At 60.9% G+C, this 14,997-nt stretch overlaps 1 protein-coding gene across 10 annotated transcripts in view; it reads right to left on the bottom strand.

The window, feature by feature from the left end:
* Nucleotides 1–484: 484 nt before the first annotated feature.
* LOC119957087 (EVI5-like protein) overlaps nt 485–14,997 on the bottom strand; it is a 311,414-nt gene continuing 296,901 nt past the window's right edge. For all 10 annotated transcript variants that reach the window (XM_038784762.1, XM_038784759.1, XM_038784754.1 and 7 more), the window contains one exon: nt 485–589. In XM_038784762.1, coding sequence (XP_038640690.1) covers nt 485–589 — 105 coding nt within the window. The remainder of the gene's footprint in view (nt 590–14,997) is intronic.

Genomic DNA, 14,997 nt, shown 5'->3' with positions numbered 1-14,997 from the left:
CTGTGCACCTGTACACAGCTGTACACCTGTACACACCTGCCCACATGTACACAGCTGTACACCTGTGCACAGCTGTACACACCTGTCCACATGTACACAGCTGTACACCTGTACACATGTACACACCTGTACACACCTGTACACCTGTACACAGCTGTACACCTGTACACACCTCTCCACATGTACACAGCTGTACACACCTATACACACCTGTACACATGTACACACCTGTACACCTGTACACACCTGTACACAGCTGTACACCTGTACACAGCTGTACACCTGTACTACAAAGTGCACACTTTTGGTGAGAAATCCTTCTCCAGAAGACTGCACCTGGTCACTATTCTTTCAGCAAATCACAAAACCACTTGCTAAATGGAAAAAATGAATTTACTTTCCATTACGCTGCTTCAGGATCTGTTACTCTCGTGATTAGGCGAACGAATTTTAGCCGGAACGTGGCCCCCAAACAAACCAGTCTTTACTTTACCTCAGTTTTCAATTCCGCGATCTGGTCCTTCAACTCGCGAATGATCTGATTGGAGTCCGAGTTGTTGAGCTGACCTTGAATCCTTCCCTCTTCTCTCTTTGAAGCAAACAAGCAAACAGGTTAAAAGAGTTTCATCAAGGTAAATATATGAGGCGCCGTCATTCCTACAAAACAGGTCAATTCCGGGTCTGTTTAGAGGAGATGTGCAAGTCAGGCTTTTTCTTTTAAACACACAGAGGGTGGTAGTTGCCTAGAACGCGTTGCCAGGGGAGGTTGTGGAAGCAGATACATCTTGACAAACACATGGATAGGATGGGTACAGAGGGATACGGCACAAGGAAGGGCTGAGGGTTTGGGCAAAGGTTGGTATCATGACCAGTACAGGCTTGGAGGGCCGAAGGGCCTGTTCCTGTGCTGTATTGTTCTTTGTTCCCCGCAGGCTGTCGCAGACCTGGTCACGGGTGTGTCCCAACTGATTAACCTCCCCAACCCGCGATTCTGCCTTTCCTAAATCTCTGATTATAATAGAGAACAGCAAGAGGGTGTGGTAATTACTGGCATTTCAATTAAAATTGGAATTAAAGAGGAAATTGGAAACAGCATCGCAAGCTGGGGTAAACCGAGCTGCTCTTGGATTGAACAGCCAATCGCTTAGCCCACAGAATAAAAGCTAAACAGTGGAAACCTGAAATAAAAACAGGAACACGCTGGCTAGACTCCGCAGGTCTGGTAGCAGCGGTGGGAGAGAAACAGCGTCTCGGGTCCGCGTGACCCTTCTGCGGAACCCGTGGGCTCGGAACGCTTACTCGCCAGGCCTGCGCAGTTCATCCTCCAATCTCCGTTTGCTTCTAACACAGCTCGAATAAATCCGACAGAAGTTGTCGCTCCCACTGAGGGGGGACGGAGACATTGCTGGACTTTGGTTTACAGTTGCTGGAAGGTATTTGCTAAAACATTAATTCAGGGGACATGGGCGTCGCTGGGTCAGCTTTTGTTGCCCGACCCTAATTGCCCATTTCAGAGGGCCAGTGTAGAGTCAATCACGTTGCTGTGGGACTGGAGTCAGCTGTAGGCCAGACCTGGGAAGGGCGGCAGGTTTCCTTTCCTATTAGTGAACCAGATTTTTTTTCACAACAATCCGTGATAGTTTCTCATGGTCACCATGACTGAGGCTATTTTCAATCCCAGATTTTAGGATTTGAGCCACTGTCTCCAGAGAATGAACCTGGGCCCTCAGATTACAGCGACATCACCAATAGGCTGCTACTTTCCCAGGAGACAGAAACCACTACAGAGTCCTGGTGAAATGAAAATCGCTTATTGTCACGAGTAGGCTTCAATGAAGTTACTGTGAAAAGCCCCTAGTCGCCACATTCCGGCGCCTGTCCGGGGAGGCTGGTACGGGAATCGAACCGTGCTGCTAGCCTGCTTGGTCTGCTTTAAAAGTCAGCGATTTAGCCTTGTGAGCTAAACCAGCCCCTATTGAAGGATTGCTACTTACTATGACTGGGATGATGGGCCGTGTACATTTGGAAGCTGTGTTGGTTTAAGTGCTTCAATTGCGCAGCCATACTGGCTGTTCTGGTCAGGACAAGCTCCTTCTACACAGAAGTCTGAGAACACGCACGAACAGACTCAAAAACAGCTTCTTCCCCGCTGTTACCAGACTTCTAAACGACCCTCTTATGGACCGACCTCATTAACACTACACCCTGTATGCCTCACCCAATGCTGGTGTTATCTAGTTACATTGTGTACCTTGTGTTGCCCTACTATGTATTTTCTTTTATTTCCTTTTCATGTACTGAATGATCTGTTGAGCTGCTCGCTGTAAAATACTTTTTACTGTACCTCGGTACGCGTGACAATAAATAAATCCAATTCAATCCAATCCAAGACCCATACAGCTGGTTCCAAATAGCCTCACTATCCCCAGGAGCATGGTCAAGATGGTTCCATAACAATGCACCTGTCAATAGGTGTTTGGAGCCTAGCGCCGTCTCTATGGCTGAACGGTACCACGGTGATCAAGTGCGCAGCTGATGGTGAATCAGGGAGCCGGCACATGAATGAGACATGGCATTCCCTTAGACCTGGAAACTAAGGGGAACAGCTGCTCCCTATCCACCCTGTCCGTGCTCCTCAGAATCTTGTCCACCTCGATCAGGCCGCCCCTCAGTCTTCTCTGCTCCAGAGAAAACAACCCAACCCTATCCAACCCCTCTTCATAACTGAAATGTTCCATCCCAGGCACCATCCTGGTGAATCCCCTCTGCACCCCCTCCAGTACAATCACATCCTTCCTATAATGTGGGGACCAGAATTACACCCAGTGCTCCAGCTGTGGCTTCACCAAAGTTCTCCAACTCCAACATGACCTCCCTGCTTTTGTAACCTGAGCCTCGATTGATAAAGGCAAGTGCCCCAAATGCCTTAGATAGAGATAGAGAAATACAGCACAGAACAGGCCCTTCGGCCCACGATGCTGTGCCGAACTTTTGTCCTAGATTAATCATAGAATTTTGGACACTAAGGGCAATTTATCATGGCCAATCCACCCAACCTGCACATCTTTGGACCCACGCACACACGGGGAGGATGTGCAGACTCCACACAGACAGTGACCCAAGCCGGAATCGAACTTGGGACCCTGGAGCTGTGAAGCTATTGTGCTATCCACAATGCTACCGTGCTGCCCTTAAGAAGAAGTTAATCTACACTCCATTATTCTCCCCTAATCCATGTACCTATCCAATAGCCGCTTGAAGGTCCCTAACGTTTCCGACTCAACTACTTCCACAGGTAGTGCATTCCATGCCCCCACTACTCTCTGGGTAAAGAACCTACCTCTGACATCCCCCCTATATCTTCCACCATTTACCTTAAATTTATGTCCCCTTGTAATGGTTTGTTCCACCCGGGGAAAAAGTCTCTGACTGTCTACTCTATCTATTCCCCTGATCATCTTATAAACCTCTAGCAAGTCGCCCCTCATCCTTCTCCGTTCTAATGAGAAAAGGCCTAGCACCCTCAACCTTTCCTCATAAGACCTACTCTCCATTCCAGGCAACATCCTGGTAAATCTCCTTTGCACCTTTTCCAAAGCTTCCACATCCTTCCTAAAATGAGGTGACCAGAACTGCACACAGTACTCCAAATGTGGCCTTTCCAAGGTTTTGTACAGCTGCATCATCACCTCACGGCTCTTAAATTCAATCCCTCTGCTAATGAACGCTAGCACACCATAGGCCTTCTTCACAGCTCTATCCACTTGAGTGGCAACTTTCAAAGATCTATGAACATAGACCCCAAGATCTCTCTGCTCCTCCACATTGCCAAGAACCCTACATCCCTGTATTCTGCATTCATATTTGTCCTCCCAAAATGGACAACCTCACACTTGTCAGGGTTAAACTCCATCTGCCACTTCTCAGCCCAGCTCTGCATCCTATCTATGTCTCTTTGCAGCCGACAACAGCCCTCCTCACTATCCACAACTCCACCAATCTTCGTATCGTCTGCAAACTTACTGACCCACCCTTCAACTCCCTCATCCAAGTCGTTAATGAAAATCACAAACAGCAGCGGTCCCAGAACTGATCCCTGAGGTACGCCACTGATAACTGGGCTCCAGGCTGAATATTTGCCATCCACCACCACTCTCTGTCTTCTATCGGTTAGCCAGTTGGATAACGAAAGAAGTGGCCATCTGCCTCAAACGCCGTGTATTGGCGATCCTCCGGGCGGATTGGGAGCTGGTGGTATGCAGACTTCAGATCCACCATGGAGAATATGCGGTACTGGGCGATCTGGTTGACCGTGTCTGCAATCCGGGGGAGGGGGTATGCATCGAGGAGCGTGAACCGGTTAATGGTCTGGCTGTAATCAACCACCATCCGGAACTTTTCCCCGGTCTTGACGACCACCACTCTCCGGGGCTGTTACTGGCCTCTATGACTCCCTCACGTAAGAGCCGCTGGACTTCGGCTCTAATAAATGCCCTGTCCTGCTGGCTATACAGCCTGTTGCGAGTGGCTATGGGTTTGCAGTTAGCGGTGAGGTTAGCGAAGAGTGGAGGGGGGTCGATTTTTAGAGTGGTTAAGCTGCATATAGTGAGAGGGGGTAGGGGTCCGCCGAAGCCCGAGTAGGAGAGGGGCGCAGAGGTCTGGGAGTACGTACAACTGGAAGTTGGAGTAGTTGGCGCCCTGTATTGTTAATGTCGCAACAGTGCGCCCTTGTATCTGGACCGAGTGCGAGCCCGAGGCGAGGGAGATGTTTGCCGTGCTGGGAAGAGAGGGAGCGAGCAGCGTCTTACCAGGTCTGGATGAACAAAGCTCTCGGTGCTCCTGGAGTCGAAGAGGCACGGTGTCTTGTATCCGTTGACCAGAACGGACATCATTGAGCTTCTGAGGTGCTTTGGCCACGACTGGCCCAGAGTGACTGCGTTGAGTTGCGGGTAGTCGGTGGCTCAATCAGCAGTGCTGGAGTGGCCCCGTGATGCTGTCCGCGGAGGTCATAGTTGTTGATATGAACATCGGGTGATGGCCAAGTTGGTGGCCCCCGTTGATCGCACGTGGCGGGCGATGAGGAAGATGACGCCCAAGATGGCCGCCCCCGTGGATGGCACGTGGCAGGCGGTGAGGAAGATGGCGCCCCCCCCCATGACTCGCACATGGCCGGCCGCGTGGGGGAGGATTGCCAAGATGGCAGCCCCTGTGGATGGCACGTGGCGGGCGGTGAGGAAGATGGCGTCCCCCCATGACTCGCACATGGCCGGCCGCGTGGGGGAGGATTGCCAAGATGGCAGCCCCCATGAGTTGCACATGTCGTGCGGAGTCGGCAGACACGCTGCAACATTGCGGGGTCTGCGGGCCAGCGAGTTGGAGGAGTGATTGCTCTGGATAGCGGTAGAGTTTGAGGGTTTAGTTTTAGACAGGCATACCTTAGCAAAATGTCCTTTTCGACCGCAGCTGCTGCAGGTGGCGTTGCGGGCCGGACAGTGCTGCCGTGGGTGTTGGGGCTGGCCGCAGAAATGGCACAATAGCGCTCCGTGGTGGGCGGGTGGCCGCACGGTGCAGGCCTGGGGCAGTCTCTGGTCGGGGGTCCACGATGTGGTCACGTGTCGGCCTGGGAACGAGTTCAAACTTTGAAAAGCGACCTCCAGTGAGGTTGCTAGCGTTACAGTGTCCTCCAGGTTCTGGGGCCCTTTTTCGAGGAGACGCTGGCGCACGTAGTTAGAACCGACCCCTGCAACATACACATCACGGACAGCGAGTTCCATATGCTGGGAGGCAGTTACAGCCTGAAAGTTACATTCCCATGCAAGAATTTTTAGGTCGCGCAGGTAGTCCTCCAGCGACTCAGCAGTGGGTAGTGAAAATATGCCGCACGTAAACTTCATTTACAGGCTGCACGTATAGGCGGTCGAGTATCGTGAGGGCTTCGGTGTATGAGTCAGTGCTATCGAGTTGAGTAGAAATAAGCTGGCTCACCCGTGCGTGTATGAGACGGAGTTTCTGCTCTTCAGTAACAGCGGAGGTAGTCGATGCAGCCAGGTGGGCCTTGAAGCACCGAAGCCAATGCAGAAATATTTCCTTCGCTTCTGCGGCCTGTGGGTCGAGTTCCAGTCGATCAGGTTTGAGGGCTGATTCCATGGTGGTTTTTTTAAGTCGATTAAATTGATGCGACCATCAATTCACTCAAGACACGAGAGGAAGTAAGCTGCGGCTTTAATCGACTTACAAGGGGCAGCACGGTAGCATTGTGGATAGCACAATGGCATCACAGCTCCAGGGTCCCAGGTTCGATTCCCGGCTGGGTCACTGTCTGTGCGGAGTCTGCACATCCTCCCCGTGTCTGTGTGGGTTTCCTCCGGGTGCTCCGGTTTCCTCCCGCAGTCCAAAGATGTGCAGGTTGGGTGGATTGGCCGTGATAAATTGCCCTTAGTGTCCAAAATTGCCCTTAGTGTTGGGTGGGGTTACTGGGTTGTGGGGATAGGGTGGAGGTGTTGACCTTGGGTAGGGTGCTCTTTCCAAGAGCTGGTGCAGGCTCGATGGGCCGAATGGCCTCCTTCTGCACTGTAAATTCTATGTAAACTGAGCCTGCCTGCAGCCAGAAGAACTGAGGGGAGACTCACAAGACCGCAGCACTTTATACTTCCGGTAGTGGGAGGGGCCATGGGCAGAGCCACAGGCAGAGCCAAGGATGGATCCCTGTACAAGCTCCTCATCTCCTTCTGTGGGCAGAGCCGCGCAACGGCTCACAGACGGAGCCCACAGGGACACAGTGATACACAGTGTGAATTAAGCATTATACATTCACCACAACGGGTAACAATGTGCAGACTCCGCAAAGATAACGACCCAAGCCGGGAATCGAAACCTGGTGCTGTGAAGCAACAGTGCTACCCACTTTGCTACCATGCCGCACTGTATTTTCAGCTGATGTCTTGTACCTTCCTTGAAAACAGACAGGAGGGTGATGAGTGGGGAGGGAGAGATGACGATATGAGGAAAGAGAGAGAACTAAGAACAAAGAAAAGTACAGCACAGGAACAGGCCCTTCGGCCCTCCAAGCCTGTGCGGACCATGCTGCCCGTCTAAACTAAAATCGTCCACACTTCCGGGGTCCGTATCCCTCTATTCCCATCCTATTCATGTATTTGTCAAGATGCCCCTTAAATGTCACTATCGTCCCTGCTTCCACCACATCCTCCGGCAGCGAGTTCCAGGCACCCACTACCCTCTGTGTAAAAAAGAGAGAGGGAGAGAAGAGAAAATAGTGGAGAGAGAGGAACAGGAGGCAGGGGGAAGGAGGGGGGCGTGTGAAGGAGGGGGGGGCGTGGGAAGGAGGGGGGGGGCGTGGGAAGGAGGGGGGGGCGTGGGAAGGAGGGGGGCGTGGGAAGGAGGGGGGGCGTGGGAAGGGGGAGGCGTGGGAAGGAGGGAGGCGTGGGAAGGAGGGGGGCGTGGGAAGGAGGGGGGCGTGGGAAGGAGGGGGGCGTGGGAAGGAGGGGGGCGTGGGAAGGAGGGGGGCGTGGGAAGGACGGGGGCGTGGGAAGGAGGGGGGCGTGGGAAGGAGGGGGGCGTGGGAAGGAGGGGGGCGTGGGAAGGAGGGGGGCATGGGAAGGAGGGGGGCGTGGGAAGGAGGGGGGCGGAGGAGGAGCGATGGGGGGTGATGGGAGGGGGCGGAGGGAAGGGGGAGAGAAGGGGGGGCGGAGAGAAGGGGGGGCGGAGAGAAGGGGGGGCGGAGAGGAAGGGGGGGCGGAGAGAAGGGGGGGCGGAGAGAAGGGGGGGCGGAGAGAAGGGGGGGCGGAGAGAAGGGGGGGCGGAGAGAAGGGGGGGGCGGAGAGAAGGGGGGGCGGAGAGAAGGGGGGGCGGAGAGAAGGGGGGGGGGAGAGAAGGGGGGGGGGGGGAGAGAGGGGGGGGGGGGGAGAGGGGGGGGGGAGAGGGGGGGCGGAGGAAGGGGGGGCGGAGAGAGAAGGGGGGCGGAGAGAAGGGGGCGGGAGAGAAGGGGGGCGGCGGAGAGAAGGGGGCGGAGGGAGAGATAGACGGGGGGTGCGGAGAGGAAGCGGGGGGCGGAGAGACAGGGGGGGGGCGGAGAGGAGAGAAGGGGGGCGGAGGGAAGGGGGGGCGGAGAGCGAGACGGGGGGCGGAGGGGGGTAGGGAGGGGGAGAAGAGGGGGGCGGGAGAGAAGGGGGGGTGGAGGAGGGGGCGGAGAGAAGGGGGGGTGGAGGAGGGGGCGGAGAGAAGTGGGGGTGGAGGTGGGGCGGAGAGAAGGGGGCATAGCGAAGGGGGGCGGAGAGAAGGGGGGGCGGAGAGAAGGGGGGACGGAGGGAAGGGGGGCGGAGAGAAGGGGGGCGGAGAGAAGGGGGGCGGAGAGAAGGGGGGCGGAGAGAAGGGGGCGGAGAGGAGGGGGGGGCGGAGGGAAGGGGGCGGAGGGAAGGGGGCGGAAGAGAAGGGGGCGGAGAGAAGGGGGGGCGGAGAGAAGGGGGGCGGAGAGAGAGAAGGGGGCGGAGAGAAGGGGGCGGAGAGGAGGGGGCGGAGAGAAGGGGGCGGAGAGAAGGGGGGGCGGAGGGAAGGGGGGCGGAGGGAAGGGGGCGGAGAGAAGGGGGGCGGAGAGGGGGCGGAGAGAAGGGGGCGGAGAGGAAGGGGGCGGAGAGAGAGGGGGGGCGGAGAGGAGGGGGGGCGGAGGGAAGGGGGCGGAGGGAAGGGGGCGGAGAGAAGGGGGCGGAGAGAAGGGGGGGGAGAGAGGAGGGGGGGGGAGAGAAGGGGGCGGAGAGAAGGGAGGGCGGAGAGAAGGGGGGGCGGAGAGAAGGGGGCGGAGGGAAGGGGGCGGAGAGGAGGGGGGGCGGAGAGAAGGGGGGCGGAGAGCAGGGGGCGGAGAGAAGGGGGCGGAGAGGAGGGGGCGGAGAGAGGAGGAAGGGGGCGGAGAGAAGGGGGCGGAGGGAAGGGGGGGCGGAGAGGAAGGGGGCGGAGAGGAGGGGGGCGGAGAGAAGGGGCGGAGAGAAGGGGGGCGGAGGGAAGGGGGCGGAGAGAAGGGGGCGGAGGGAAGGGGGCGGAGAGGAGGGGGGGCGGAGAGAAGGGGGGGGGCGGAGAGAAGGGGGGCGGAGAGAAGGGGGGGGGGAGAGAAGGGGGGCGGAGAGAAGGGGGGCGGAGAGAAGGGAGGGCGGAGAGAGAAGGGGGCGGAGAGAAGGGGGCGGAGGGAAGGGGGGGAGAGGGAGGAGGGGGGGCGGAGAGAAGGGGCGGAGAGAAGGGGGGCGGAGAGAAGGGGGGCGGAGGGAAGGGGGGGAGGGAAGGGGGGGGCGGAGGGAAGGGGCGGAGAGAAGGGGCGGAGAGAAGGGGGGCGGAGAGAAGGGGCGGAGAGAAGGGGGGCGGAGAGAAGGGGGGCGGAGAGAAGGGGGCGGAGGGAAGGGGGGCGGAGAGAAGGGGGCGGAGAGAAGGGGGGCGGAGAGAAGGGGGGCGGAGAGAAGAGGGGCGGAGAGAAGGGGGGTGGAGAGAGGGGGGAGCGGAGAGAAGGGGGAGAGAAGGGGGGCGGAGAGAAGGGGAGCGGAGAGAAGGGGGCGGAGAGAAGGGGGTGGAGAGAAGGGGGGGCGGAGGGAAGGGGGCGGAGGGAAGGGGGCGGAGAGAAGGGGGCGGAGAGAAGGGGCGGAGGGAAGGGGGCGGAGAGAAGGGGCGGAGGGAAGGGGGCGGAGGGAAGGGGGCGGAGAGAAGGGGGCGGGAGAGAAGGGGGCGGAGAGAAGGGGCGGAGAGAAGGGGGCGGAGGGAGGGGGGCAGAGGAGGGGGCGGAGAGAAGGGGGGCGGAGGGAGGGGGGGGAGGGAGGGGGGGCGGAGGGAGGCGGCGGAGAGAGGGGGGGGCGGAGGGAAGGGGGGGCGGAGGGAAGGGGGGGCGGCGGAGGGAAGGGGGGGCGGAGGGAAGGGGGGGCGGAGGGAAGGGGGGGCGGAGGGAAGGGGGGGCGGAGGGAAGGGGGGCGGAGGGAAGGGGGGGGCGGAGGGAAGGGGGGCGGAGGGAAGGGGGACGGAGGGAAGGGGGGGCGGAGGGGGGGCGGAGAGAAGGGGGTGGAGAGAAGGAGGGCGGAGAGAAGGGGGGTCGGAGAGAAGGGGGGGCGGAGGGAGGGGGCGGACAGAAGGGGGGGGGTGGAGGGAAGGGGGGTGGAGAGAAGGGGGGGGGGAGGGAGGGGCGGAGGAGAAGGGGGGGCGGAGAGAAGGGGGGGGGCGGAGGGAAGGGGGGGCGGAGGGAAGGGGGCTGAGGGAAGGGGGGGCGGAAATAAGGGGCGGAGAGAAGGGGGGCGGAGGGAAGGGGGGGCGGAGGGAAGGGGGGGCGGAGGGAAGGGGGCGGAGAGAGGGGGGCGGAGGGAAGGGGTGCGGAGAGAAGGGGGAGCGGAGAGAAGGGGGCGGAGAGAAGGGGGGCGGAGAGAAGGGGGGGCGGAGAGAAGGGGGCGGAGGGAAGGGGGGGCGGAGGGAAGGGGGGGCGGAGAGAAGGGGGGGCGGAGAGAAGGGGCGGAGGGAAGGGGGCGGGAGAGAAGGGGGGCGGAGATAAGGGGGCGGAGGGAAGGGGGGCGGAGGGAAAGGGGGCGGAGGGAAGGGGGCGGAGGGAAGGGGGCGGAGAGAAGGGGGTGGAGAGAAGGGGGGTGGAGGGAAGGGGGCGGAGGGAAGGGGGGGCGGAGGGAAGGGGGCGGAGAGAAGGGGCGGAGGGAAGGGGGGCGGAGGGAAGGGGGGCGGAGGGAAGGGGGGCGGAGGGAAGGGGGGGCGGAGGGAAGGGGGGCAGAGGGAAGGGGGCGGAGGGAAGGGGGCGGAGAGAAGGGGGCGGAGAGAAGGGGGGGGGAGGGAAGGGGGCGGAGGGAAGGGGGGCGGAGAGAAGGGGCGGAGGGAAGGGGGGCGGAGGGAAGGGGGGCGGAGGGAAGGGGGGCAGAGGGAAGGGGGCGGAGAGAAGGGGGGCGGGAGGGAAGGGGGGGCGGAGGGAAGGGGGGGCGAAGGGGGGGCGGAGGGAAGGGGGGGGGCGGAGAGAAGGGGGGGCGGAGGGAAGGGGGGGCGGAGGGAAGGGGGGGCGGAGAGAAGGGGGGGGCGGAGGGAAGGGGGGGCGGAGATAGGGGGAGGAGAGGAAGGGGGCGGAGAGAGGGGGGAGCGGAGAGAAGGGGGGAGAGAAGGGGGGCGGAGAGAAGGGGAGCGGAGAGAAGGGGGCGGAGAGAAGGGGGTGGAGAGAAAGGGGGGCGGAGGGAAGGGGGCGGAGGGAAGGGGGCGGAGGGAAGGGGGCGGAGAGAAGGGGCGGAGGAAAGGGGGCGGAGAGAAGGGGCGGAGGGAAGGGGGCGGAGTGAAGGGGGCGGAGAGAAGGGGGCGGAGAGGGGGGGGCGGAGAGAAGGGGGCGGAGAGAAGGGGGCGGAGGGAGGGGGGCAGAGGGAGGGGGGCGGAGAGAAGGGGGGCGGAGGGAGGGGGCGGAGGGAGGGGGGGCGGAGGGAGGCGGCGGAGAGAGGGGGGGGCGGGGAAGGGGGCGGAGGGAAGGGGGGGCGGAGGGAAGGGGGGCGGAGGGAAGGGGGGGCGGAGGGAAGGGGGGCGGAGGGGAAGGGGGGGCGGAGGGAAGGGGGGGCGGAGGGAAGGGGGGGCGGAGGGAAGGGGGACGGAGGGAAGGGGGGGGCGGAGGGAAGGGGGGGCGGAGGAAGGGGGGGCGGAGGGAAGGGGGGGCGGAGAGAAGGGGTGGAGAGAAGGAGGGCGGAGAGAAGGGGGGTCGGAGAGAAGGGGGGTCGGAGAGAAGGGGGGGCGGAGGGAGGGGGCGGACAGAAGGGGGGGGTGGAGGGAAGGGGGTGGAGAGAAGGGGGGGGCGGAGGGAGGGGGCGGAGAGAAGGGGGGGCGGAGAGAAGGGGGGGGCGGGAGGGAAGGGGTGGCGGGAGGGAAGGGGGCTGAGGGAAGGGGGGGCGGAAATAGGGGGGCGGAAATAAGGGGGCGGAGAGAAGGGGGGGCGGAGGGAAGGGGGGGCGGGAGGGAAGGGGGGCGGAGAGAGGGGGCGGAGGGAAGGGGTGCGGAGAGAAGGGGGAGCGGAGAGAAGGGGGCGGAGAGAAGGGGGGGGCGGAGAGAAGGGGGGGGGCGGAGAGAAGGGGGCGGAGGGAAGGGGGGGCGGAGAGAAGGGGGGCGGAGAGGAAGGGGGCGGAGGGAAGGGGGCGGAGAGAAGGGGGGCGGAGATAAGGGGGCGGAGGGAAGGGGGCGGAGGGAAGGGGGCGGAGGAAGGGGGCGGAGAGAAGGGGGTGGAGGGAAGGGGGCGGAGGGAAGGGGGGGCGGAGGGAAGGGGGCGGAGAGAAGGGGCGGAGGGAAGGGGGGCGGAGGGAAGGGGGGCGGAGGGAAGGGGGGCAGAGGGAAGGGGGCGGAGGGAAGGGGGCGGAGAGAAGGGGGCGGAGAGAAGGGGGTGGAGGGAAGGGGGCGGAGGGAAGGGGGGCGGAGAGAAGGGGGCGGAGGGAAGGGGGGCGGAGGGAAGGGGGCGGAGGGAAGGGGGGCAGAGGGAAGGGGGCGGAGGGAAGGGGCGGAGAGAAGGGGGCGGAGAGAAGGGGGGCGGAGGGAAGGGGGGGCGGAGGGAAGGGGGGGCGAAGGGGGGCGGAGGGAAGGGGGGGCGGAGGGAAGGGGGGGCGGAGAGAAGGGGGGGCGGAGGGAAGGGGGGGGCGGAGAGAAGGGGGGGCGGAGGGAAGGGGGGGCGGAGGGAAGGGGGGGCGGAGGGAAGGGGGGGGCGGAGAGAAGGGGGGCGGAGAGAAGGGGGGGCGGAGAGAAGGGGGGGCGGAGAGAAGGGGGGGCGGAGAGAAGGGGGGGCGGAGAGAAGGGGGGGCGGAGGGAAGGGGGGGCGGAGAGAAGGGGGGGCGGAGAGAAAGGGGGGCGGAGAGAAGGGGGGCGGAGAGAAGGGGGGGCGGAGGGAAGGGGGAGCGGAGAGAAGGGGGGGCGGAGAGAAGGGGGCGGAGAGAAGGGGGAGGAGAGAAGGGGGGGCGGAGGGAAGGGGGGGGCGGAGGGAAGGGGGGGCGGAGAGAAGGAGGGGCGGAGAGAAGGGGGGGCGGAGGGAAGGGGGGGCGGAGAGAAGGGGGGCGGAGAGAAGGGGGGGCGGAGAGAAGGGGGGGCGGAGGGAAGGGGGGAGCGGAGGGAAGGGGGGAGCGGAGGGAAGGGAGCGGAGGGAAGGGGGCGGAGGGAAGGGGGCGGAGGGAAGGGGGCGGAGGGAAGGGGGGGCGGAGAGAAGGAGGGGGCGGAGTGAAGGGGGGGCGGAGGGAAGGGGGGGCGGAGAGAAGGGGGGGCGGAGGGAAGGGTGGCGGAGAGAAGGGGGGGGCGGAAAGAAGGGGGGGCGGAGAGAAGGGGGGCGGAGGGATGGGGGGGCGGAGGGAAGGGGGGGCGGAGAGAAGGGGGGGCGGAGGGATGGGGCGGAGGCGGAGAGAGGGGGAGGCGGAGTGAGGGGGTCGCGGGTTCGGGAGACATTGAAAATGGCTTATTGTCACAAGTAGGCTTCAATGAAGTTACTGTGAAAAGCCCCTAGTCGCCACATTCCGGCTCCTGTCCGGGGAGGCTGGTACGGGAATCGAATCGTGCTGTTGGCCTGCTTGGTCTGCTTTCAAAGCCAGCGATTTAGCCCAGTGAGCTAAACCAGCCCCGACAGTGACAGTAGAAGCAGAGTAGCAAAGGGGGGAAAATGTAGGCGAAAGAGGAAGAGCGGAACAAATAGAGAGAGAGAGAGAGATAATATATAATATATATATATGTGTATGCACTGGAGAATGTTACAATCTCCACACTGCATGGTCTATTTCAAGAAATTCTAACTTCCAGTTAATAGTTGAAATGGTAACAGAAGATTTCACATTACCATTTTTACTGTAATAAAGCATCACCTTTGTCAGCAATTTATTCTTTAAATCACAGAAATTTCCCCTTTTTACTTTTAGGACATCTGCGAAAACCTCAATGTACTTTGCACAATGATCTTTCAGCGGATGCTCAATTCTCCTGGGACCAGCCCAGAGTGACTCTGATCCCGAGAGCTCACTTCCTTTCCTTTCTCAGCTTGGCAACTTTCCGTCTCCAAATCCTGCAGCTGCATTTTAAACTCCTGACAGATTTGGCCTTTCCAATCCGAGTGTGACATTCGGAGACTCTCAGTGTCCAGCAGCCTCTCTCTCTCCCTCACCGATCCTGGTCTCTGAGGTTTCAGGGAAATCAGAGACCCTTCTGCATCCCCCCCGCCCCCTCACAGCCATCTCCTTGGTAATGCGAATCACATGTGCCTTGTATCCAGGCAGCAATGATTAGTTATCCTCTAGACCCCGAGATTCGTTTGGAAGAGAATTGAGGGTTTCAAAGCTGATAACTCAATATTGTCAACGCTTCTGAGAGACTTTCGGGACAACAGAAGCTGCCTGTGTCCTAACAAGTATACCTTGCACACCTTCTTCCCAATAGGGCGGCACAATGGTTAGCACTGTTGCTTCACAGCGCCAGGGTCCCGGGTTCGATTCTGTCTGTGCGGAGTCTGCACATCCTCCCCGTGTCTGCGTGGGTTTCCTCCGGGTGCTCCGGTTTCCTCCCACAAGTCACAAAAGACGTGCAGGTTAGGTGGATTGGACATTCTGAACCAGCATAGCGGTAAAAACGGGGCGGTATGGACAAGTTGGGCCGAAGGGCCTGTTTCCATTGTGTAAACGTCTTTGACTAATACACAGACAGAAAATATAACAACCTAATAAACCTCGCAACTGGAACAAGAGGGACACAGACATAGAGAGAGTAAAACAGAAAGAAAAAGGACAAAGCAGAGGAGACACAGAGAGAGCACAGAGAATACGCACAATCCTCTTCAGGGAAATAGTATAAATTACATAGAATTTACAGTGCAGAAGGAGGCCATTCGGCCCATCGAGTCTGCACCGGCTCTTGGAAAGAGCACCCTACCCAAGGTCAACACCCCCACCCTATCCCCATAACCCAGTAACCCCACCCAACACTTAGGGCAATTTATCATGGCCAATCCACCTAACCTGCACATCTTTGGACTAT

The sequence above is a fragment of the Scyliorhinus canicula genome, chromosome 25, assembly GCF_902713615.1.
Source record: "Scyliorhinus canicula chromosome 25, sScyCan1.1, whole genome shotgun sequence".
Classification (NCBI taxonomy): Eukaryota; Metazoa; Chordata; class Chondrichthyes; order Carcharhiniformes; family Scyliorhinidae; genus Scyliorhinus; species Scyliorhinus canicula.
This window is presented reverse-complemented; position numbering and strand designations above follow the sequence as displayed.